The following is a 23,554-nucleotide window of genomic DNA, read 5'->3' on the forward strand; positions in this document are numbered from 1 at the left end:
GTGTTTGTTTCCTAAAGTAGGTTGGTTCAGAGAGACATTCTAACAAAAACTGCTCATGTGGGTGGGGAAGAAGGGTCTGGTTTCCTGTAGTATCTAATTTACCCAGCATTTGGTTTGGATAATCAGGTACCTTCCTGTGTCACTTGCTGTAGCTCTGTGAAGTGTCTCCATGTGCTGATCACCAGCCCTTGGCTTGATAGAGTTTGAAATGAGGTAGAAACTTCATGCCTAGAAATTCCTTGGAGAAGCTGGGTAAGAGGCTTTTGTTGACGAGCCTCCATTTTTACCAATGGAGGACTGCTACTGACCTTTCTTTTTTTTTCTTTTTTTTTCTTTTTTTTCTTTTTTTTCTTTTTTGTCCCTCTTTTTCAGGATATCAGTGATGCATATGGGGAGTACTTGATTCAGAAGCAGCTGTATGAACAGGCTGCATTGATATTTGCTCGTGCTGGCATCTTTGCAAAAGCACTTGATGCTTTTCAGAGCAGTGGCAGCTGGCAACAAGCCCTGTGCATGGCATCACAGCTTGGTTACACAAAGGATAAACTGTCCAGCCTGGCACGGAGCATGGCAGGTAGGCCTTGAAGAGATGTAAATGTGCAGAGCAGAGTGGCTGTTGTTATTTATGGTTCACTTCAATTTTTCCTAAAATTCAATGAAAGCTTCATTATTCAGCAGTGGTTTTCTTAAATGAGAACAAAGATCCCATGTTTCCCCAAGGTTTGTGCATTTGCACATGACCTTTGTTTCTCAAAGGAACCAAAAGATGCTGAAGCTGAATTGGTAGGCAACACAGGAGCTGCCAAGCAAACTGTGCCCTTGGCTGCCCAATGCTGACTGCTTCTTGCATTGTTCCCTTGCAGCTGGTTGCCAGAGTGCTCTTCCAAATTGCCTCATTAGTTAACCCCAAGGAATGGAGGTGCACTGAAGTGTCTGATGTAACTGAGGCCTCTAAGACATTAACTGGTGCAAGTGCTGTGCCTATTCACCAACCTTAAGGGCTGTTGGATAATTTGGAGCTGCATCTTGTTTTCTCCTTGAAGCTAGCTAGCAGCTAGGACCAGCTGGTCTGTAAAGCTGTGTGCTGTCCTAAGGAGAAGAAAGTACCTGGTCACAGAATTTGTACTCACTAGCACATGTCAGACATGAGGTGTGTTGTGGACCTGGTGGACCTATATTTCAGCAAGAGAATGGAGCATCATTTCTCAGAGGCAGAGTTTATGAGGGGCCACTTAACACAGAGGGAGTATGGCTTCTGGAAGTCTTCTCTTCCAAAGTCAGATACCCCAGTATTTGCTTTTTCTGTCAATGTGATTTAAATCCTTCATGCTTTTAATGCTTTTTTATGGTGCCCTTTTTAAATTACAGCTGTAATTTAGCAATTGAGTACATGTGTGAGCAGAGAGAATGTGTCTCAGTGAGTGGGATTTTTCCTCTACTTTGTAGTTTTCTGGCACAAAAATCTAGCTGTTTCGGAAAAGCTGAAACTCCACTTTTTCTTGTAGGAAAACTAGTTGAACAGAGAAAGTATGCAGAGGCAGCCATACTCCTGGAGCAGTACACTCAGGTAATGTCATCACCCTCCTGCCTGTGGCCAGTAACACCCAGTATTTGTCAGTCAGATACACCATCCGTGTTTCCTCTGTTCTCCTGCACCACATGTGACTCCATGCATGCTGACAGCAAAACATTCTGTGCCATGGGCCCCCTTGGGGAGGGCAGAGCAGGCCTGGGTGATGCCATGAGCAGGGTGGGGATAAATGCTGTGTCCCTGAGTTTTTCCACTTGTAAAGCCTCCCATGATTTGATACGAAAAATGTTTCAGCTCTTTTTTGTCTCAGGGAGCTGAAACATGAGGACTGGAATAAGGAAGACAGAGTTCCAGAGGGATTTCCCCTTAGTGTGGGAGAAGTAACATAGATTTGCTGAGTTGGTTTGTGGGTTTTGTTTGCTTGTTTGGGTTTTTATGTCAACACCTCGAAGTAGCTGGCATAGTAGTGTTTTCCTCTCTTGACTGGGATACTGCTGTGTAGAAATACCCATCTGAATAACTTCTACCTGAGCATGTCTTGCTAGCAGCAGCAGCAACCCATGGTTTCTCTTTCCTTCTAGGACTATGAAGAGGCTGTTCTCCTGCTCTTAGAAGGGGCTCTTTGGGAAGAGGCTTTGAGACTGGTAGGACACTTCAAACCATAATAACAGAAGTAGAAATAAACCTTTAGAGTGCAAAAACAGAGGGATGTGGTGTGGGTTAGATCCTTGAATGATACCTTCTCTTTCCCTGATCCAGATTCACAAGTATGGTAGGCTGGATATCTTGGAAACCAACTTGAAACCTGCTATTTTGGAAGGTGAGTCTGTGCAAGAATATTTCTCTGTGCTATAGAGGCTAAAGAAGATCGTTGCTGGTTCTGTGGAAAGTCGCAGCATTCCAGTACTGGAAGGTGTATGGAAGGATACTTTGTTGCCGCCTAATTGATGCTGCTCAGTTATCTGCGTTTGGTTGTCCTCAGTGCATCTTGAAGCCCTGCAGTGTCATGGGATCTTTTTAGCTTAGTCAGGCTCCTTTGGAGCTTTTCCAGACCTCACAGTCAAAAGCTGCAAAGAGGTCTGTGTCTGCATGTCCATGAACAAGCAGAACAGTCCTTGTTCCAAAGCATATATGGCAGCAGAGCTATGGACCAGGAAAATGGCTATCTGTACTGTAAACTTTGATGAGTAGTTTTTGGAAATAAAAAATTATTTGATAGCTTTATTCTCCCTTCCGTACAGGAAGAATGTTTTATTACCATTGCTTGTTCTTCCTTTTCATGCTTTATGAGTTGAGGGATTTTTTTTCTGAGGTTGTTGAAGGACTGTGCTTGTGTAAAAAGTGCTTTTCTTTCTCTTGCACATATGTTTATGTTTTGATTTTCTTAACGATCAGCTCAGAAAAGTCAGCTGATCTTCCTAGATTCCCAGAAAACAGCATTTCTTCGCCATAAGAGTCGCCTGCAAGTGGTGCGAGAGCTGAAGGAGAAGGCCTGTGAGAACCTGCAGGGTTGGTATTGAATTGCATATGACTTTTTCCTACATAAATAACTGTGATCATGTTTTTATGTGTGGTTTCTGTTTGCTGTGATGGAGCTGTGCTCTCCTTTAGCTCCAGTGGGACTTACAGGAGTAAAACAGCACCCTTCTCAACCCTCCTTGCTCCGTATTTGGAGTGTGGTTACTTTTGTATTTTCAGCTCTTCCTTGGGTCACAGCTTTCACGCAAAGAAAATGCACCTGAAAGCCGTTCAAAATGACACAGCATTGTCTCCACAGTACCAACTTGACTGGGTGAGACAGTGCTCAGCATGTCCTCAGTGCAAAGTACCTATAGGCATATTCACCTGCCCGCTGACACAGGCTCAGGGAATTCCTCTGAAAGCAGAATGCTGTGTCCTGGTCCAGTTCTGCTGCACTGAGATTCTCATCCCTCTGATTGTGCTGTTCAATGTCACGATCCCCACCAGGGCGGAAGAGCAGTGTTGTTCTCACAATTACTGTTTCCTCTTGTGTGCTGGCTCAGTAAGTTTGGGAGCTATAAGGCTCCAGAGCATCGGCAGGTAGAATGACTCTTCCCAGCAAGCTACACAGATCAATCAGAAAGCTTGAAATAATTCTGACCGTTTTCCATACTGTGACAGTTGTTACCATGTTTTGCAGATTATGAAGTGCCAAATTGTCCAGAATTGGAGCTTTTCTCTGAAACCAGCAGTGTTGTGACAGCCAGTGACATGAACAGCAAATATACACACAGCAATTCAAGAATATCAGCGTAGGTATCTGCCTTCAAATCGGGTAGTGACTGCTCTAGCATCAGCATTCAGGATGTTAGCTTGCTCATGCTTGGCTTGCTCCTCCTTGCAGCTGTGCATGCCTTGTAGCTGCTTTAATTACAGGCATTTGATGGTTATTTTAGCTCTCATTGGAAGGGAAAGGGCAGAAAAAGCCAAAAGCTACTAGTGCAACAGGAAGAGCAGAGGAGCTGAGAGCACAGACTCTGGGTGGGTTCTGGCTCCCATGGATGTTGGGCATATGGCCAGAATGGCTGACTGTAGAAAGTTAGATAGAGAATACAGGCAGAGCCTCTCAAACGTTAGCAGCTTGTGCGCATGCCTTGTGTTCTTTGGCCCAGGTTTCACACTTGGTGCGTGGGACTTGCTACTAAATCTCATACCAATGTCTTCCCACAGTGGTTGTGTGCATTGTTTGTGAGTGCTCTCAAGAGTATGAGCTGCAGTGTGAGCTGGGGTGTATAACAGGCTGGTCAGGCTGGTGTAGTCTCTGGGACCACTTTTGAATTCCCCGGATGAATTTAGGAAGAATACAGTTGTGGGGAAAATGTGCACTTTTTAGACATTTTTTATTTTTTCTTGTGGAGCAGATGTAAAAAAGAAGGAGAATGCAGGCTTAGTATTCAGCATCAGAGTGTGCGGATCACTTAGGAACATTATGCAAGTAGGTCTGGTCTGTGAAAGAAGTTGCTTTCCTGTGATCATGGTTAGCAGCTGAGCAGGCTCTGTAGATGGCAGAAATTAAAATGATCACAGCCAAGCACAGACCCTGGCACAAACCCCAGTGTTTTAAGTGGACCTCAACTTTGCCTGATAGTGACTACTGCTTTGTGCTTGGAGCAGCTCCTGCTTTGTGTTGTTGACATGCTTCAACCTTGCTGGAACATGGAACAGTCCTTTTTGGAGTAGAGAAACAGCTTGATTCCTGTCTTGTGTTTCAGGCCACTAAGTATATTGGTTGAATAGAGCTGAAAACATTGTCAGAGCACCTAAGGTTACACACAGTCCTCTGTCACCGGAGAAGGCAAAGACTTGAGTGACAAGCTTCATGCACACTGTTGATGTTCCTTCAGAAGTAGCCCTGCTAACAGCTAATCTGTTGTGCACCCTGTAACTGAACGTGCTCTTTCCAGGCGATCCTCAAAGAACCGACGCAAGGCGGAGCGTAAGAGATACAGCCTGAAGGAGGGGAGTCCTTTTGAAGATATTGCCCTTCTGGAAGTCCTGGGAGAGAGTGTTCGTGCTGTTGAGACTGTGAAAGGTAGGATAATTGGTGATCTTAATCCATGCTACAGCTTGTGAGGATGAGGACAGCTAAGGTAGTGTGCTTGTTCTTACTGTGTATGCTGGAGAGAAAAGCTACCTGGTCCATACAGCTCTCTGCATTGAATGTTGGTTTATTTAATCTGCCTCTGTGCTCAGAATAACATGAACTTCTCTGCATTTGAGGTTGGGAGCAGAGAAAAGAAGCCTTCTCAGTACCATTTCAGATTTGTCTTGTTTTTGTTCTCAGACACTGTAGGGGCTCAGTAGGAACAGAACCAGTTCTGAGTTGCTGCTCTCCTTCCTGTGTGCTGATAGCAAAGAAATGCAGCTTTTTATTTAGTATACCTGTGTTGATTACTATTTTATTGCTTCTGTTCCCTCCTGCAGGAGAGATACACATCCTTCTGAAGCAGCTTGTGCTCTTTGGTTATGATGAGCAAGCTGGAGCACTGCAGCAAGTCCTGGAAGAGGTTTTGCAGTTGATGGAGACCTCAGTCCCAGAAATCTGGACTCCAGACCTGCAACAGAACTCTGTCAGCCTGGTCTGTGCTCATCCACAACACTTATCACTTTCACTAGACAGTATCAAGTGTTTAGCAGTATTTTGCATTCTCCAGCACAGACCTAGAATCCTTCCGTGGCTTTCAAAATCTGGGTTTTTTTTCTATTAGAGGTTCAGTAGATATTCTGGGCAGGACCTGCTGAGTCAGTACACTCTAGATGGGTACAACATATATAGTCTACTGTCACCCCTGCCCTGAGTGCCACATTGATGTGATGAGGGCTTCTGAGGCTTGTGTTGCCTTGTCCTAGTAATGACGTGTTTTTGTAAGCTCCATCTTAAGCAATTTATAGAATATGGGAACACTCCCTCTTTCCTAGGCCTAATGGTAGAATTGTACTGGAGTAGAGTAGGTCTTGTGAAGTGAAAAACTACTGGATTGGTCAATTAAGTCTGAACCATATATCATCAGAAGTAATTTACATAAAGAAGGGTTATGTCAGGCTTCTAAGCTTCAGCTTAAAGCAGAATAAGGAAATCACAAGGGCTTTAGTTAGTTCTCTTCCAGAGTAAAAGTCTTTATTTCTAATAAGTGTTTCTGAGCATTTATGGTGAACACAAAATGTTCCCCAGTATCTTCCCCCCCAACTGCTGATTAGCAGGACTCTTAAAGACAGACTCAAAATGTTCTGTGTGACAGGGAACAGAGACTCCCAGATGAACTTTAAATATTGATGGTGCTGTAATGAAATCAGTCCTGCCAAATCATGACATTTATGGTGCTGTGAAGAAGTAGGTGCTGGATAAGAGTTCTGTGTCATGAAAAGCTGTGTGAAAGCAATTCTCTCTTTCTGCCTCTGTAATAACTTTTCTGAGACATTACTGGGCTTTGATCACACCAATCACACTTTGATCCTGTTCACTTTGTACTGTGAGGTCTCCTGGTTTTGGACAATCATAGCAGAGTTTCCTTTGAGGGTGTTCCTTGCTTGTGCCTTGCATTGTTCAGGTTGGAACATGGCTATTTCTTCTTACAGGTCTTGGGGCCCAATTCAACTGCAAACAGCATTATGGCTGCTTATCAGCAAAAGAGGATGATGCCTCCTGTTGTACAAGGTTAGTTGAGTCTCTGAGTTAAGTTTAGGTGTGAAATGTCAGGGAGGTTAGTGGGCTTGGAGGCTCTCCAAACACTGCTACCTGCCAACAGTTGTACCAGTTACTCAGCTGTGGTGGTTCCTTGCTTTTCTTTATGGGTGTACCATCCTGCCTTGTGGCAAGTGAGCAGCTTTCTTAATAAAGTTTATTTTTCTCTGAATTCATGTTCTAAAACTGTTTCACCTTAAAACTGTCTTCTGTGCTAAAATATCTCAACTGTTCTTGGGTTACTGTGTGTGTAATGTCAGTTCATAATGTTATGAGGGAATTGAAAATCTGATTTCTTAAAGACCGTGTTAGATAAATCATCTTGTAAATTACCTGCTGAATTTTTCTCTCTGGCTTTGGCAGTCAGGCCCTTGACCAGACCAGGCTACAATCTGTCATGTCACTTTGCCTTCTCAAAGTCCTTGCAGTGAATACAAAATCAGGGCTGAGAGACCTAGCCAAGGGTGGTCCCAGTTCCTCAGTCTTTCATCTTTCCCCTAGTCCTACATCTTCTTTCCCTGCTAGTCCTGAAATTGCCAGAGAGAAAAAAAATCTATAGATTCAACCTGTCTATTGCCAATTACCAGGGCTGGCTTCAGAAAAAGCTCTTTGTCCCGAAGGAGCTCACTGTGGTGCATGATGGGCCAGTGACAGGTGAATTAATGGAGTTCTGCTTTGTGCCACTAATGGTTGTGGCTTTGTGCCTGTGCCTCCTCGTTCTGAACAGTAACACTTAACAATTAAGAGGGGACTTGGTGTGCCCAGACGTTTCCTGGTGAAAGCATGTCTTCTGAGGACACTCTCCTGTGCAGGCTGGTTATCGGTCACTACAGGGAAATTATAGATGGCAAGAGATTTCTCAGCATCCTTTGATGTAAGAAAAGTGGACAAAGTAGTTGACAGCTCTTGAAGAAACTGTATGCTGTTACCCCCTGTTCTGACACTTGCTCCATTTGTCTTTCAGATCCAGAAGTACTGACTCCACCAAAATTCAATAAAAATGTACAGTGGAAGCTGCATCTTCTCCAGTAACCAGAAGCCAAGGAATCTCTGTGGACTCTGAACTCTAACTTTTCATATAATTTCATTATATCTTTGCAGAAGCCGTTGCTGTTCTGGTATTTCTGATACACTGTTCTTAGGGCTGTGCAAGTGAAGGGTCCCTCCACCTGGTGCAGCTGTGACTGCCACCCATATGGTGTCACACTTATGGGCACAGCCCTCATGTCCACTGCAGAGGTGGCTTGTGAGGCTGGGGAGCAAAAGGACATGCAGCTCTGACAGCTCCTACCACTGTTCCCCCCTTCTGGATGAAGCAATCCCCCCAGTGTTGGATGGGTTAACTTCACTGCCATCCCTCCCTCCCAGAGTTGATACCTACTATGATAACAAGCCACATTTTAAGCACTTCAGCCTGCTTTAGAGAACTCACCTGCAAGACTGTACCAATCGCAAATTCCTGTAGTTGCCAAACAAATTTTGTGTCTTTTCTGCTGAAGCTGGGTGTTGTTGATACCAGATTTTCATTATTGCTTTCTTATATCAGAATGAATCCTGCAGTGCCAACAGACATTGTATTGAAACTGGGCCTGGTCACACCAGGGTGGTCTTGGACAGAGGTGTTGGTGTTCCACTTTGCTGGGTAATACTACCCTAATTATCTGAGATCAAAGATAAAGTAATGGTGCTTTATGGCACTGACTGATCAGCAGCTGTATCCTGATAATAGTGCAATAGTGCACAGCATTATTGCAGAACTGTGTCATCTGGAAACTGATCTTGTACTGAGAATTAGTTTTTTCCTCAGAATACTGTCATCTGATGCAAGAAGTAACAGCAATAGTTCTGGGAGCAGAGGAAGGAGATGAGGCTGGAAACCCTCTCAGTGGCAGCATCCCCTTCTTGGTTAATTTTGGCCTGGCAGTTGTAGTGTTCAGGCCATTTCCATTGGGTTCTGCAGAAAAACACCTTACAAGCAAGGCGCTTACTGTCTGTTGGAGTTGTTTAATGGCACAGCTGTGTTCTGACTACACAGCGTGAGCATGTGCAGTGCTGCCAGTAACTGTTTTTGTGTGGCAAGAACTCCATCAGATTGGAGTGGCCATTTAGTCTTGCACTGTCTGTGTTGTGCTGGCTTGGGCTTGCTGGGTGGAGGGGAGTGGTAAAAGTCTTTTTTCAGTGTGAAGCATTGGAGCACATCTCCAGTTGTTCTGAGTTGCCTGGCCTGTTCTGGGTTGTGTGGGGGTGACTTAAGCCTGTTGTCAAATACTGTGACTACATTGGAAAGAGATTCTCCAAGAGTAAAGCCTTTTGAGATGGCAAAACACATGAAAGTCTTTACAGGGCAAGACTGTTTCACAGGATCTGGGTCTTCAAAATGGTAGCAGAGCATAGTCCATGGTGAAATACAGAAGCCATCTACCAGATCTGGAGAATCTGTGCTTCTCTGCAAAGCACTCTGGCCCTGCAACTGAAATCTGACACTGACTCTAGTAATTCCTGACATTCCTAAATCTGATGCCAAGAAATGCTGAGGTCTTGCACAACTGAAGCTATTGTTTAGAAAGAGAACACAAGAAAAGATAAAATTGCCACTGGCTTACTGAGGATTCATGCTTGTGCCTAAATATGCGTATGATTTCTTTGGTTTTTTCATCATGGTGATGGTGAAAGCCAAAGACCCTTTTGTGTTAGGTGTGCTTTCTTGTTCTCCCACCAAGGCAAAAATCTGCCATCCAAGTGAAGACCAGTCTTATACATCATTCTTAAAATTCTTACTGTCTTCCCCTGCACCTTTCTGTCCTGAGTGAACTTGGAGTAAGGAGCAGTAGAGCTGGGAGCAGCACCTAGAGTGGGTGAGCCTTGAGGGGGAATATCCCTCTTACTACTTCTGCAGTTGCTGAACCTTAATTTCTTCTCAGCAGCAGCTCGGAGTCAGCTTTCCCTTGATTTCTGCTGCCATGTTCTTTTGCTTTCTTAGTGATGCCTGTAATCTTGAAATATACTCAGTTTTAGTTTCTGTCATTACAGACATATTGAATTTACTCTTAGGAATTCTGTGGGGGCTCCTACAAACACAGTTACCAGGAATTGAAGTAAACCATTAATGCAGAAATACGAAGTTCACTTTAAAAATGTCTCAACCTCTGAGCAAATACGGCTGTATGGAAGCCTGTTTCTCTTGCTAGATATTTTTCACCTGTCTGCTGATTAGCTTCATTAAACACAGAAGGAACATAAATCCATCAAGTTCAGTAGGAAGTTTCATGAACAGATGCACAGTGTGGTTCATTGGAGCCATAGATTATAGTTCTTGCCAGTGATAAACACACCTGCTAAATAAAAGTGTAGAGTGCTTTGTACAAGTGTTCCCAGGTATACTCTAATGAGGTCAGAGTCACAGATCTTTCCAAAGAGGCAACTCTGCTCTGAGGGAGAGACGAGTAAGACCCTTGACTTGTCTGCAAGGTGGTTATGTTCTCTTTCTCTGCCTTGGAGGCTTTTAAAGAATAAAGTTACTCTTTGAGAGAAGCAGAGATGAGACTATAGTCTCATATTCTATAACTGCAATTGTAAATGGAGAAGAGGGGGAGAGAACTTTCTTTGTAAATGATTATTAAGTGTTACAAAGAGAGAACAAAGCCAGTGGCATTTTCATCAGGGTGAAATAGAACTCTTGTACCATTCTCTTTTCCACTGGGATGGCTGCAGGGGCAGGGGTCATCTGGCCCTCCACCTGATAAACTGTCACCCCATCAGCCTACCAATCAGCCCATGTTAATCCCTTGTTAATCCCTTCACAAATCTCATGGCACATCTCATGGAAAGTCCTTTACCACATCTTCCTTGGCTTTAGGCTGCATTCCTGTAACAATATCACAGAAGATAGTACAGTTCCAGTAGAGATCTAATTACAGCCAGGTGTGGAAGGGAGATGCTTTATCATCACTGGCTGATGAGTGTTAAGGTTATGCTGCTATTCTGCAGCTCTCTTCCAACAGAGATGTTGTATTGGTTGCTCGCAGTCTTCTGTATTGACTTGGCAGCTGTAGAGGAAAGATTGGAGGAAGGCTGTGGGTCCCTGCAAAGCCTCAAAGTCACTCGTGATGCTTTGTGGCCTTGAGGCTACCCCTATAGGTGGCTGCCCCTTCTTGGCTTCAGAGAGCTGGTGCCCACTGCTGCCATTCCTGCGGACCTTTTCCATACAGTGTTGACCTCACACAGTGCTGGACATGCTGCCATCCCTCCCCCTGGGGTCAGCCCAGTGGCAGTGGTTCTCCTGGTGATGCTGCTGATTTACATCATAGATAGGCTTGTCCCCCTGAATCGTGCTCCCCATTTGAGTGTGTGGCAACTGTGACTCAGCTGCACGCTGTTTCCAGACAGATGAATTGCAGGGGGTTATGCTTCACTCTGACCTGCTCCGAGAGGTTCTAAAACCATCACTCCCACCCAGATGTGATGGGCCATGGGCCAAAAGCAGCACATTTCACTGTGAAGAAGCATGGCTTCCCTTTCTGGCCTGGGTCTGCTATGAGGAAGACCACAGCTCTCTAGCATTTGCAGCTGGCCTTGGTCCAAATTAGTTCCTGTTGCAAAGCATTAGCACTTTACCTCCGGAGCAGCTGAAGCCGTAGTTTGTGACAAGAATGGATTCATAGACTGGCTGTGCTTTTGTCCTTGTTCCTTACTGTCTAAGCTTTATTCTGTAATTTAAGGCATATTATTACTGATGTCAGCAATAGCTGAACTGTGGCTGGTGTTTTAAATTAGGCCACGGCCACCTGTTCATCTTACTGTACCCCATTCTGGTGAAAGATTAATGGTTTAAGAAAAGATTTTGCACAGTGAGTCATAGGAGAACTATAAATACTTTAAAGATCCAGAAAAGTGGGAAATGGCAGGTCTTGCAGAATAGTTTTGAAACAAGTAGAGAACACAAACAGAAATCGTGCATTTGGCAAGGTTCCATGTTTTACTGAAATTAACTAAATCAGCTAAAAAACATCCTTTAGATGAACTTAGCTCATTATAATGTGAAAGCCATATCTGTAAAGATTAGACTACCCACCTCCAAATGAAGAATCCTACCTACTGAACATGCACAATAAATTCAAAACACATTGCACCCTTATATTGAAGCAGGCAAAAGATTGTCCAAGAGCTATTGAATCAGCAGGTATTTAGATATCAGGTAAGTGCAGACAGATATTTTGAAAATATCTTAGCTATACTGCTTGGCTAGAACTGGATGTGCTGGCTCTGTGGATTAACCAGCTAGCACCTATCTCTGCACAAGCATGAAATAAATGTGATCCTCTGTGTGGTTTGGCTTCTTGCATACCAGGTTGAAAGAGCACATTTTTGGGAATAACTTTACGACAGAAACATCTTTATTCTTTTCCAGCAACATTTACTTATTATTTGCCCCATTTGAGTGGGTACAGCAACATGCTGCTGCATGGGGGAATGGAAGAAGAGGACACCCTCTCCCTAGAGAATGTGTTATTGTTAGGAGCAGCATTTTGCTTGTGTAACAAAAGCTCTGTGCACTCTTTTACTGAAAGCCATTTCACCCAGAGATCATCTTACTTAACTCAAAGTTGGGCTTAGGATGGAGCTGAACTGTACAAACCAGATCTGGACTCAAGAGATTTTTACTAGTATTGTCCTGCTGCTTCTGGAAGTTCACATCTTGACAACAATCAAATTATTAGAGGATCACTAAAATCCTGATTGCAGAAACAGTACGGGATTAAACCACAGAATTTCTGTACCAACCTCAACATATGCAGACAAGCAACTGCAAACCTTGATAGTTTTATTACTCTAGGAAGCAGTAAAGCTGGTTATTGTGTATTACAAATGTATTACATAAAAAATGTGTAAATACATCCTTGTACCCAAATGAGATTTTTGCTCCACTTAGAGCCTGAGCAGTGGCTGTCCCCTAGCTGAGGGGCAGTTCAGCAGCACTGAACTGTTAGGCCTTTCAGCAAAGTGGGGGTGATCAGCTGCTGCTCCTGCCTCTCCTCTGACAGTACATTCTGTCAGCCACACCAGTGCCTGCAACATTAACACATAGGAGGAACTTCAGTGGTAAGCAGAAAACGTCAAGAGAAAGACCTCTAAATCATTGTTTCTTTCCTTTCTCAGTAGATCTGGGCTCAGTTCAGCTTCTGAATTAAAATAAATCCTTTCATCCAAACAAAGCACTTGTCCCAGACTTCAGTTCACTTACAGATTAGTAAGTGACTGTACGACAATAAAGCTGCACCAAAAAGCTTCCATTTCAGAAGTCACTTTATTTACATTTTCAGTAGGAAGGAAGAAGAGGGCTTGAGGTTTTGTTGAAGCTATTACTAAATTAGTATGCTGCTGTTTCCAGGCCACTTTTCCCCACATTACAACATGTCACTCTAGTTAATAAACATACATTTCCATTAACATTTTGTGGTCTTTGGTTGGCTTGAAATCTGAAGATAGATTGAAAGATTATTTTTTACAAAATCATTTTGGCCAATGTTTCCGAAGATGTTCCTTTAACTGCGGGATTGTGGACAGCTGTTGTTTACAGCGATGGCATCTGAGGGGGAGTTTGAGAAGTTCAGAGGTATGGTCTTTCACTATCACTTTTCCCTTGCTTCTTACCATCTCTATCACATCTGGGGAAAAAAATAAAAAAGACCATAGGTATTGAGACCACATAGTGTCATGAAACACATGACACTGCAAATCTCTGTGCATTGTTTTGCATGCACAATGTGTCATTGCTGCATTCTAATTTAAACCAGCCACAAAATTTGTTGACTTTTACTCAGAAATTTGTTGACTTTTACGCAGTGCTACTCCCCAATATCTTAAATTAAATAAAATCTTTCACTTACTGCAATTAAAATGTATGACTTGCACATTTGTTTAGAAGAAAAGCCCGAAGCCAGAATCTGCAAGTGGGATTACATGTTATGAAATACTTTCTCTAATCATTACCTTGAGAGTTTAAGAAGTAGTCTGTAGTAAAAGAATTCCAGTGCTTTTTGGTTTTCAGGGCCAGAGAATCAAAATCCTGGCTGATTACATGCAAATGTAGCTGACTGAAAAAAAATATAATGTAGATATGAGAGAAGAAGGTTAATGCTCAAAGTTGTTTTGCAGTTGTATCAGTTGCAAACATGATTCAACAGGGTGCCAGCCTTGTGGGTCATTCCTGACCCTGTGACAGAAGAAACACAGTCTGTTCTGGAAGCACTGTCTCTTGCCAAGCATGTCACTTATAAACAGTCAGGGTCAGTAGTCTGCATATTCCATTGGTCCCTCACTGCAGTCTATATTCCTGCTAGTTTCCAAAAAGGCAGAGACAGTAGTGTTAGCAAACCACAGGTTTATTAAAGATTTAATAATAAATCAAAGTTTTATTATTTGTAGAGTAATTGAATGGGACTTGATCAGTGTTCAAAAGCTTCATTCAAGAACTGGAGAACAACTGACTGCAGTATCAACAGACACTTGGACACTCTAAGGTCTGGACTTAGACACAAGACTCAAATCCTTGCTTGGTATTAGGCAGGACTTGGCAGGTCTAGGAGTCAGTCTCTAATCTCATGCTGGTGCCCTGAGAGCGGGATGCCCCAGCAATGGCAGCAGTGCTTCTGTCACTGGGGCCGGACCACAGGCATCCCACAGCCCTAGGCACCAACCTCTGCTAGAGAAGCCCAACAGGCATTTCCCCCGTGCCTCAGGATCTATACAGCAGCGTGGGGCAAAGGACTGCACACCAAGCTGTCTCTAGTGTTGAGGAGGACTGCCTGTTCTTTAGCAATGCCAAATCTCCTCATGGATTTAGCCCCAGATCTGTGTAACTGGAACAACAGCATGTCCACCACATGACTCCTCTAGGTCTTACCTCATACTGGGGATAGCATGGTAACCCAGTCGGAACTCCAGGCTCTCTCTGGCAGGGCACTGTTCAATCATTTTTTGCCCAACGGCATGCATATGTTCCAGAAGTGCAAGGTGGTCCCTGGTGACTGACTTCAGGCTTGAAATAGGGTCCCATGGTAAGATAAGCCAGTGGTAACGTGCTTTGGGATATTTATCCTTGATGACTACAATCTTTTCATCTTTGTAAACCTTGCAAAAAAATGAAATAACTAGATTACTTTCCAATTGAAAGTTAAACATATTATTCCTATAAGCACTATATTTAGTGGAGAGATGCTATCCAGTGAAAACTTTTGCTGGAATTAAGCTGCTCCAGGATAAGTACCCTCTTCCATAACATAACAGGCAGCTATGGAGAGGTGTTCCAGCATCCTTTTTCATATACTTCATTATAAAAGGGGCAAAAGCGTTCTAATCTTACTTTGCAGTAAGTTAACCATAACTACAGGGGTATATGAACTTTTGAAAATCACCTGGACTGAGATATCAGTGAGGCCTAGGGAACTCTACTTCCATCAAGCTACGCTCAAGCTCTGCAGTCACAAACAAAACCACGGTGCTCAATACAGAATATGTTGGAATGTATTAGGTTGCAGATTTCCAGAGTGAAGCACAAATCTCAGATGTGCTATCAGCAGTGTGCGGCAGACCTCCACCAGCATTATGAAGACAAAAATATTCAAGTCTGGGCTATTTCAGTTCATCCTACCCAGTGTTCTGCTTTGTAAGATCACTCGCAAGAAGGAGAACAGATTCCTGTCCATCATGTCCTTCTTCCTGTTTTCATTTTGTTTTATTCATTTTGTTCTGCAACAATTCAGTGCAGCTGAGGAAGAGAAATGGTTGGGAAGCTTGTGGACAACAGTGGGGAGAATCCAGCAAGAAAAACCCATCAGGTTGTGACAGAGAAACTGTGTATTGTGTCTATGGTCTCTTAGCAGGGCACCAGCTGATGAGAGATGGATGATGTCTTTGTCACCTTTGCTAATTAAGTCTTGTATGTTTATATACAGATCAGTCTTACTCTACAGGAAAGAAGAATAGAGTTCTATTGGCACACAAATCATAGGACTGATTCTTTCAGCAGCAAGATATTTTATACACACATATTACTGTCTGCTCCTGCTGCCAACAGGAACAGGATCACGTTCAAGTCTTTTCATGTCCAAGAAAAAAGAAATATGGCCATTTAATATTTGATTAAAAAGAAAAGATAGGAGTTCTATTGTTTGTGTATTCAGATTGAAACTACAACTAATAAAGCTAACCTTCATTCATAAACAGTTATTTGTGTCTAACATTAAAAGAACAGTTTTAAAACCTGCTTACATTTCGCGTCAAGAAAGCCTGGTTTTGGTAAGTATATAGAATTCTCCTTCAGGGGTAAAAATTAAGCTTCATGTTTAAATAGTACAGAAGAAGAACGTACTCTATAGGGGTTTTATCATCCCCTATATATAGACTCATTTGAAAGCGCTGGCAACTCTAGGACAATGGGCATCCAGTTCTCCTGTAAATCTACGCAGTTCAACACTTCACACTTGAATTACAAGAAAAATCAATCCAGAAACAGGAGCCTTCTGTTTAGTTATCAGTTAAGCAAGGACTGGCTCACAGGTTTGGCACAAAGGGTTACAGTGAATGGGGTGACATCAGACTGGTGACCTGTCACTGGTGGGGTTCCACAGGGCTCCATCTCAGCCCTGAGCTCCTCAACAGCTTCATAAATGACCTGGACACAGGACTGGAAAGAACAGAAAGCAAGTTTGCCAACGACACTAAGCTGGGAGGAACTGTCAACTCCCTTGAAGGCAGGAAAGCCCTTCAGAGAGACCTGGACAAATTGAGGGCTGGGCAGAAGTTTAACAAGGTAACGTGCTGGACTCTCACCTTGGACAGGGCAACTCTGGACATAGAGAGACTGGGGAGCAAGAGACTGGAGAGCAGCTCCATGGAATGGGAGCTGGGGGTCCTGGTCAGTGGCAAGTTGAACGTGAGTCAGCAGTGCCCTGGCAGCCAGAAGGGCCACCCGTGTCCTGGGGGGCATCAGGCACAGCATCACAGCCAGGCAAGGGAGGGGATTGTCCTGCTCTGCTCTGCTCTGGGGCAGCCTCACCTTGAGTGCTGGGGACAGTTCTGGGTGATACAATAGAAGTCATAAAGCCCTTAGAAAATGTCCAAAGCAGGGCTAAGAAGATGGTGAAGGGCCTTGAAAAGAAGCCATATGAGGAGCGGCTGAGGTCACTTGGTCTGTTCAGCCTGGAGGAAACTGAGGGGAGACCTCATTGCAGTTACAACTTCTTTGTGAGAGGACAAGAAGCAGCAGGCACTGATCTCTTCACTCTCATGACCAGTGACAGGACTTGAGGAAATGGCCTGAAGCTGTGTCAGGGGAGGTTTGGGTTGGATATCAGGAAAGGCTCTTCACCCAGAGGGTGGCTGAGCACTGGAACAGGCTCCCCAGGGAAGCTGTCATGGCACCAGGTGCGTCAGAGTTCAAGAAGAGCTTTCAGGTACATGATGTGATTTCTGGGAATGTCCTGTGAAGGCTAAGAGTTGGATTCAATGATCCTGACGGGTCCCTTCCAACTCAACATACACTATGACTCTAAATTATCTTCAGCCTAACAGTGATCATCACCTGAAGGGGCCCAGTGAGGCCAGAGGTCAGATCACGTCAGCTGACATAAAGGTATGAAAGTTAAGAACTTGCTGGAAACCAGGAAACAACACAGCGCTAACTGCTGGAGAATGGGAAACCCTGTGGCTTTCTCAGCTTCAAATGATAACCCTGTTCTAGTTGGGTTCCCTGAGGAAACAAAGCAACTGCACAGCTTGCCTGCTCTCCCATCAACCTTTTTGAAATCTGTTGGCCAAATCACACAGTGCAGAGAGCTCAAAGAAATTAACACAATGAGAATCTGCAAAATCAGTACAGTAGAGACTCCCAAGTTAATGTTACTACAGAGAGAGATGCAAGTATATTTCAGCCCTCATGCAGGACTCCACTGATTAACCAGACTGTTAAAGCAAATTGCAGAAGGAAGAAAGAAAGCTCATTTAGCTTTACTAGACAGGATCTACTGTAAAGTGCAAGTATACATCTCTCACCTGCATTTTTGGATCTTGCATGGAGCTCTTTAGACCCTGACTCCAGTGTCTTAAATGTTCCTATAGCACAGAATGGGAAAAATAAATTGTAAGACAATTAAGCGTTCAATTATATACTTCAAAGGATTCAGTAAAGAATATTCATTTGTACACAGCAGTACAACAGCTATAACAGTATACAGTTATAGTTATAGTTATACAGTATATAGTATATAGTTCAGTATAACAGCTGAATGAGAGCTCAATTATTTCCTTTCTATAAAATGCCAACATACCTGCTCCAACTGCCCCCAAAAAGCTACTTTTGAAAACTTTTAACAAGATACTGTGAAGATGGAAAGTTCAATCTTCCAAACATTAGATATTCAACAGCACGGAGCTATAAATGTGTTTAAATTTAATAATTTGCCTGCATGTGTCATGGCACAAGGCCCTCTGCTTCAGGGATCACAAGAACCAAAGAAAGAACAAAGATGTCCATTAACTGTCCTATCCCATACTGCTCTGCACAGAAAAAAAGTAGTTGCAGTGTGTGGCCTGATCCTTAGATGTACTGATTTTTTTTATATTGTTCAGTGGCTTGTAGAGAAAACAATAAAAGCATGGGGAGATCAAGCCAAGACAGACTATTTCTAAACTTTGCTACTGAACACCTAATAGAACGTGTGTCTTGAGTGCACCTTTTTCAAAACAGATGTTTTAACTATTCAGAGCAGTAATGATATTCATCATATTCTTACAAAGGAAGACGTTCAAACATTATTATAGTCCTGGCAGGGAAACAGTGTGAGTTGTCAACTCCCTGCTCATCCTACCACAAATCTGGCCCTAACATAACCAGCCCAAGTTCACAAATTAAATAAGTGGTTAACTCACAGCAACCTGAGAATAAAATTTTGTCTTAAGGGGTTTCATTTCTGTGCCTTCTCCTCCAGCACTGCACTAGTTCCAAATGCATTAAGGTCTTTTATTTTGTCATAGGGCTAAAAACTCCCTTTCAAAGATTCTGGTTGCTAACATTCACTAATGTAAGCATGGTTCTGCCACATGGAATGAACAAAGCAGGAGGAGAAAAAAAGCTTCGTGCAATTACAAGCAAACAAATTTTAAAAAGAAAAAGCTCAGGTTGTTCTGTTCTCTGTGCACTTGCTTTTAGATAACCACTCAAGAGCTAGGACAGTGTCCTTGGGTGACTGCAGCTAAATAGAGCTCACGTGGACTGTTCTTCTAGCAGAAACTGCAGCTGAAACCAGAGATTAAATCCTCATTTGCTCATCCTCACACATACCTAACTCTCAGGTCAGGTTAGCATGGGTCCCAAGTAACTTTCCCAGGGCATGGGTGATGTCAGGAGCACGTAACACCTCTCATGCTCTGTATACTTTGAGGATCTGTGCTCACCTGAGATGCCTGCCACTAGCAGAATCCACAAAAGCAAAAGACCATGTCTCCTCATGGAGGAGACAACCCCAGGAGAAACAGCACAAGTACTAATAGCAACACACTCGCCTTTTTGCTCGAAGTTCCTTCATGTGTAGTTACACTGGTATTGCTTAGCTTTGGATTTGTAGAACTGCCTTGTGTATCCACCACCTCCAACTTCATTGTTTTTCTGGGCACAAGTTCTATATCATCATTCTCACAGGAGCCTTCATGTGGCATCTTGTCTGTTTCTGGAATAGTTTCCCCAGACTCTTCGGCAAATTGCACCGTGTAGGGGTAAAGGTTATTTACAATATGCAGAACTTGGCCTGGCTTCATTTTCACCACTTCATCCTTGCCAATATTCACAAGATCAACACTAGTTGGGTTGACCCCTATCTTTAGTAGACAGAAAAAGGAAAAAATAGTAGAAAATTATGTTGTGAGTGGAATTGCCAACTTCTGTTCAGTTCTCCTGGAATACCATTATCCTGGAAAGCAAATGCATTTTGTATTCACCACCAACCCTGCCCACATCAACCCACTTTAGCAGACCAGGCAGCGCAGCACTGGGGACATCTGCTTCTGTCCCAGTCTTGCAGTCACGGCTGTCAGCACACAACCTCAGGGCCTGTGTCACAGGGAGCCTGGGTCTGCAGCAGTTACACAGTTACAGCATCACTTGTGCTGCACTTCCCACACCAATTAGCAACCTATTAAACAACTAGTAACAGCAGCAACTATTTCTGAGGAGTAACAGTAGTTTTAGCAAATTATTTAAGTGCAATGGTATTGTGATGTTGGCAACCTACAGTGATTGCTTGATAGCTGGATTTTGCATCGTCATGTGGGTGACCCTACAAAAATGAGGAGTCTTCAGCAAAATGCTTTTAGTTAATATTTATGCACAAAACGGGCTTTAGGAAAACAACTCTCTCCTGTGACTGATGAACTCAGTCAGAGAGACTTTTTGTTAGCTTTGTCACTGCCATACTTGCATGCTTCACAAGATGGTAACACACTTCTCACTTGGTATTCACTACAATGAAGCACACACCTGATTCCAGCCAGGATCTCTTTAGTCTACAGCTCTGCAGTTTCACTCAGGTCAAGGATGCTTCCCATGAGTGAATAAATTATCAAACAACTGATCACTGGAACCTTGTGCCACACACCTGTCACCTGGGGAGCAACTCCTCAACAGGCAGAGAAAACATGCTGGCACCCACCACCAGAAAGTATTCCCAGTTTTGAGATTCCAGTAACACAATACTCAAACCATGACTAGGGTTGATTTCTGAGAAAAACTGTCCTAGATACCTCTGCCAGATTCACCAGATACCCCCGGGGTGCCTGTGCCTAGTGGGCTGTGGAGGCATTTTGAGAGAAGACGTGACCCCTCAGCAGGTAGAACATGTTGTGGTAGTGTCCGCACAGGCTGATGCTGGGGGCGCACACACACACAAACACCAGCACCAGAGACCTTTCCCTTCATATTATCTCAGAGATACTGGGTCTGGTAAGCATGAGGCAGTAGGCCTACCTCCATCCATCTGGTAACAGGAGCATTCCAGCAGTGCTGTCTCACATCCCATCTCTTCCCATAAGTAACCACATCTTCAGCTTTATGAGCTCACCCATAAAATATTCTACAACTGAGGAGTTCCCATTAACACAAGAAGTTCAACCTTAAATGAAGGACTGCCTCAGCTTATGAAGTTTAAGACTCAGGAGGAAGATAAACAAGTTTAGTAGAAGAAGTCCAAAGTCTCTCAAATGCAGCACCCAACAGAACTGACTGAGTATTCACAACAGCATTCTCTGATGCTGCAAGTCTTGCTGTCTTAGACTGGAATGTATCTAGAAGGAATAGTGCAGCCTTTCATTGAGGTCCACAAAGAAGAAAGTTCACTTCTGAGGGTCACTTGCTCTAACCTCCCTTGGTGATAAGAAAGCTTCAGGTCCCTCAGACCCAGTGATCATTATCATCACTTGGAGCATTTGTGGAGCTAAGTACAACTGTCCCAGTAAGTACAAGAAATACTGCAGATCCATACATAAAAACATACCTGTTTAACTGTGACATACCCCTTGTTACAGTCTGCTTTTAACTGAACTGGAAAAGAAAGAACAAAGTGTCACAAAACCATGCAAATAAAAAGAACTCTGCTGAACCACCCAGTGCAGAAAACACTCCTCTTTTTGAAGAGCTGTTTCTTTCTGGAGCTGATCTCTGTGAATGCGTGCCAAGAATACTTCTGCCTCATCTCTTCTTTCCAGGACTACAGGTAAAACAGAGCCAACCCACACACTGAGCCAAGGGTAGAATTACTTCAGAACAAAGCTGGATTCTGTTGATGTCTTATACATATTCTTGACATTCTTACCAGCCCTCTGGGACAAAAAAAAATAAAAAAGGCATAGAGCAAGACTGTGTCCAGAGGCACAGAAAATAAAGCAAGGAAGATGTGCAGTATTGTATAGGTGATAGGTATTTTCATACATTCTCCAACATCACATTATTTTATGTATAAAATAACAAGTCATGCTAAAAATCAGTTGGTGGAATACTATGGAGAAGAAGTGCTGCTCACGAGGCAGGGATGCAGGCAGTGAAACACAACTTTTGGCCTGGGAACTCACATTAAGATTCAAAGCTTTAGTTTATGGAGGTGGATGTCCTGTCATTGGGTGTCTCTGATTTTTTAGGCCCCAGAGTAAGTGCTTATTAAAAAGGATTGATGACTTCAAGAACCAGGCAACCCTGCAGACCACATAGAGGAATGAGGCAAGCTCAGCTGCTCTGCACATGGAAAGCAGGATTTGAGCAAAATCACCTTACCTTGCTGCCGTGAACACTTCTTATCCGTTATCCCAGTCTCTGGGCCACGCCCAACTACCACAGCTTCTAAGTGCGGCAGTTTCACTCGCTGAGTGCATTTCTCTTTGCCCACGAGCCAGCACACACGCATCACTGAGCTATAGAGCAAAATAAACAGTGTTTTACTTCCCGAGGGCCACCTTCCTGTGGAACAGGGTCCATGAATTCTGGTGCCAGCCCATCCATTAGCTGAGCCAATTCTGCTAACTTGGTTCAAGTTTCTGAAATTCAAAGCAAAGCATGTCACCAGCACTTGCATAATCTAAGAGCAGGTTGCTGGTGAAAGGGCAATCCTGTTTTCCTTCCTACACCACCGTACATTCTCACATCCGTGAACCATATACAGGAAAAATCAATTGGATTTAATGGGACTCCTCCATCTGACAGAAGAGCCTAGCCACCAAAAAAGCTCAATTTGTTTCCCACTGAATCAGAGTTCACCAGAGAAATTAACCACCAAAACAAGAGAGAGCAGCAGAAGACAAGAGATGAGAGAGAGTCGGGACAGCTTCCATCCAGCAACACTCAGCACACAGACCATGCTATGAAACCTTCAAGTTTACATCAATTTGACCCTGAACAGCAAAGATCCCTCACCCTGCCCGGCGCTCGGCCCTCTTCCTCCCAGCTCTGCGGTGGAGAGCTCATGCCCGCGGAAAGCCAGGCTCCGTCCCGGTGTAACACCGGCACTGTCACACACTCATCCCACGGCACACCCGTCCCCATGGCACACCCACACCCACGGCACACCCGTCCCCACGGCACACCCGTCCCCACGGCACACCCGTCCCCACGGCACACCCGTCCCCACGGCACACCCACACCCACGGCACACCCACACCCACGGCACACCCACACCCACGGCACACCCACACCCACGGCACACCCATCCCACGGCACACCCATCCCACGGCACACCCATCCCACGGCACGGCACACCACACCCATCCCCGTGGGCCCCGTTCCCATGGCAACGCAGGGACGGACCCCTCCCCCTCACCGCGCGGGTGACGTTCGCGCCGCCACCGCCCCGCAGCCAATCAGCTGCTGCAGCGTGTCACCCACGTGACCAGGCAAAGGCTCCCGCCGCGGCGCGTGGCCCGGCGCAGGCGCACTGGGCCCGCGGAGCCGGGGGTGGGCAGTGGGTCCTGGCAAAGGCGCAGCGGAGTGAAGCGGGCCGGGCCGCCGGCCGGCCTGTGCGGCGCGGAGTCAGGCCCGCGTAGGGTGAGGGGGGGAAAGGCGCGAAGCGGTGCCGGAAGGCGGCGGCCGGGCCGGTGCCCCGTATCCGGCGCAGCTCTGTGCCTCCGAGGGCGGGAGCGGCCCGGCGCGCAGGCGCGGGGCGAGGCAGACGCTGGGCAGGGACGCCACCACCCGCGCGGGGCGGGGCGGGGTCCGCGCTCAAAGCGGGCGGCGGAGGCGCGCGCTGATTGGCCAGTCGCCTTCCCCTCCCCATCAGCCATTGGTG

The 23,554-nt window shown here is 44.6% G+C and overlaps 2 protein-coding genes across 3 annotated transcripts in view; one reads left to right on the forward strand and one right to left on the reverse strand.

The window, feature by feature from the left end:
• ELP1 (elongator acetyltransferase complex subunit 1) overlaps window positions 1-13,181 on the forward strand; it is a 34,954-nt gene extending 21,773 nt beyond the window's left edge. Inside the window, exons 26-35 of the mRNA XM_066568888.1 lie at window positions 373-574; window positions 1,506-1,567; window positions 2,113-2,175; window positions 2,291-2,351; window positions 2,927-3,040; window positions 3,693-3,804; window positions 4,957-5,084; window positions 5,477-5,631; window positions 6,629-6,707; window positions 7,699-13,181. Coding sequence (XP_066424985.1) covers window positions 373-574; window positions 1,506-1,567; window positions 2,113-2,175; window positions 2,291-2,351; window positions 2,927-3,040; window positions 3,693-3,804; window positions 4,957-5,084; window positions 5,477-5,631; window positions 6,629-6,707; window positions 7,699-7,766 — 1,044 coding nt within the window. The 3' untranslated portion in view covers window positions 7,767-13,181. The remainder of the gene's footprint in view (window positions 1-372; window positions 575-1,505; window positions 1,568-2,112; window positions 2,176-2,290; window positions 2,352-2,926; window positions 3,041-3,692; window positions 3,805-4,956; window positions 5,085-5,476; window positions 5,632-6,628; window positions 6,708-7,698) is intronic.
• Window positions 13,020-23,190, reverse strand: APTX (aprataxin). Of its 2 annotated transcripts, none has more exons than XM_066568891.1 (8): window positions 23,090-23,190; window positions 22,051-22,187; window positions 21,278-21,324; window positions 19,296-19,607; window positions 17,787-17,846; window positions 14,638-14,864; window positions 13,725-13,828; window positions 13,020-13,399 (listed from the first exon to the last, which is right to left on the reverse strand). In XM_066568891.1, the coding sequence occupies exons 2-8, from the start codon at window positions 22,178-22,180 to the stop codon at window positions 13,245-13,247; spliced, it is 1,035 nt and encodes a 344-aa protein (XP_066424988.1). In that variant the 5' UTR covers window positions 22,181-22,187; window positions 23,090-23,190; the 3' UTR covers window positions 13,020-13,244. The 2 variants fall into 2 exon arrangements, with proteins under 2 accessions (XP_066424988.1, XP_066424989.1); XM_066568892.1 differs by lacking the exon at window positions 23,090-23,190 and adding an exon at window positions 22,687-22,819.
• Window positions 23,191-23,554: the final 364 nt, after the last annotated feature.

The sequence above is a fragment of the Molothrus aeneus genome, chromosome Z, assembly GCF_037042795.1.
Source record: "Molothrus aeneus isolate 106 chromosome Z, BPBGC_Maene_1.0, whole genome shotgun sequence".
Lineage (NCBI taxonomy): Eukaryota > Metazoa > Chordata > Aves > Passeriformes > Icteridae > Molothrus > Molothrus aeneus.

Coding starts and splice junctions, on each gene's coding strand:
- APTX (XM_066568891.1), bottom strand. CDS start 22,180: ATGCGTGTGTGCTGGCTCGTGGGCAAAGAGAAATGCACTCAGCGAGTG. Junction 21,325..22,050: donor GAAGTGTTCACGGCAGCAAG/GTAAGGTGATTT, acceptor TTTCTTTTCCAG/TTCAGTTAAAAGCAGACTGT. Junction 13,829..14,637: donor CATGCTATCCCCAGTATGAG/GTAAGACCTAGA, acceptor ATTTTTTTTCAG/TCAGCTACATTTGCATGTAA.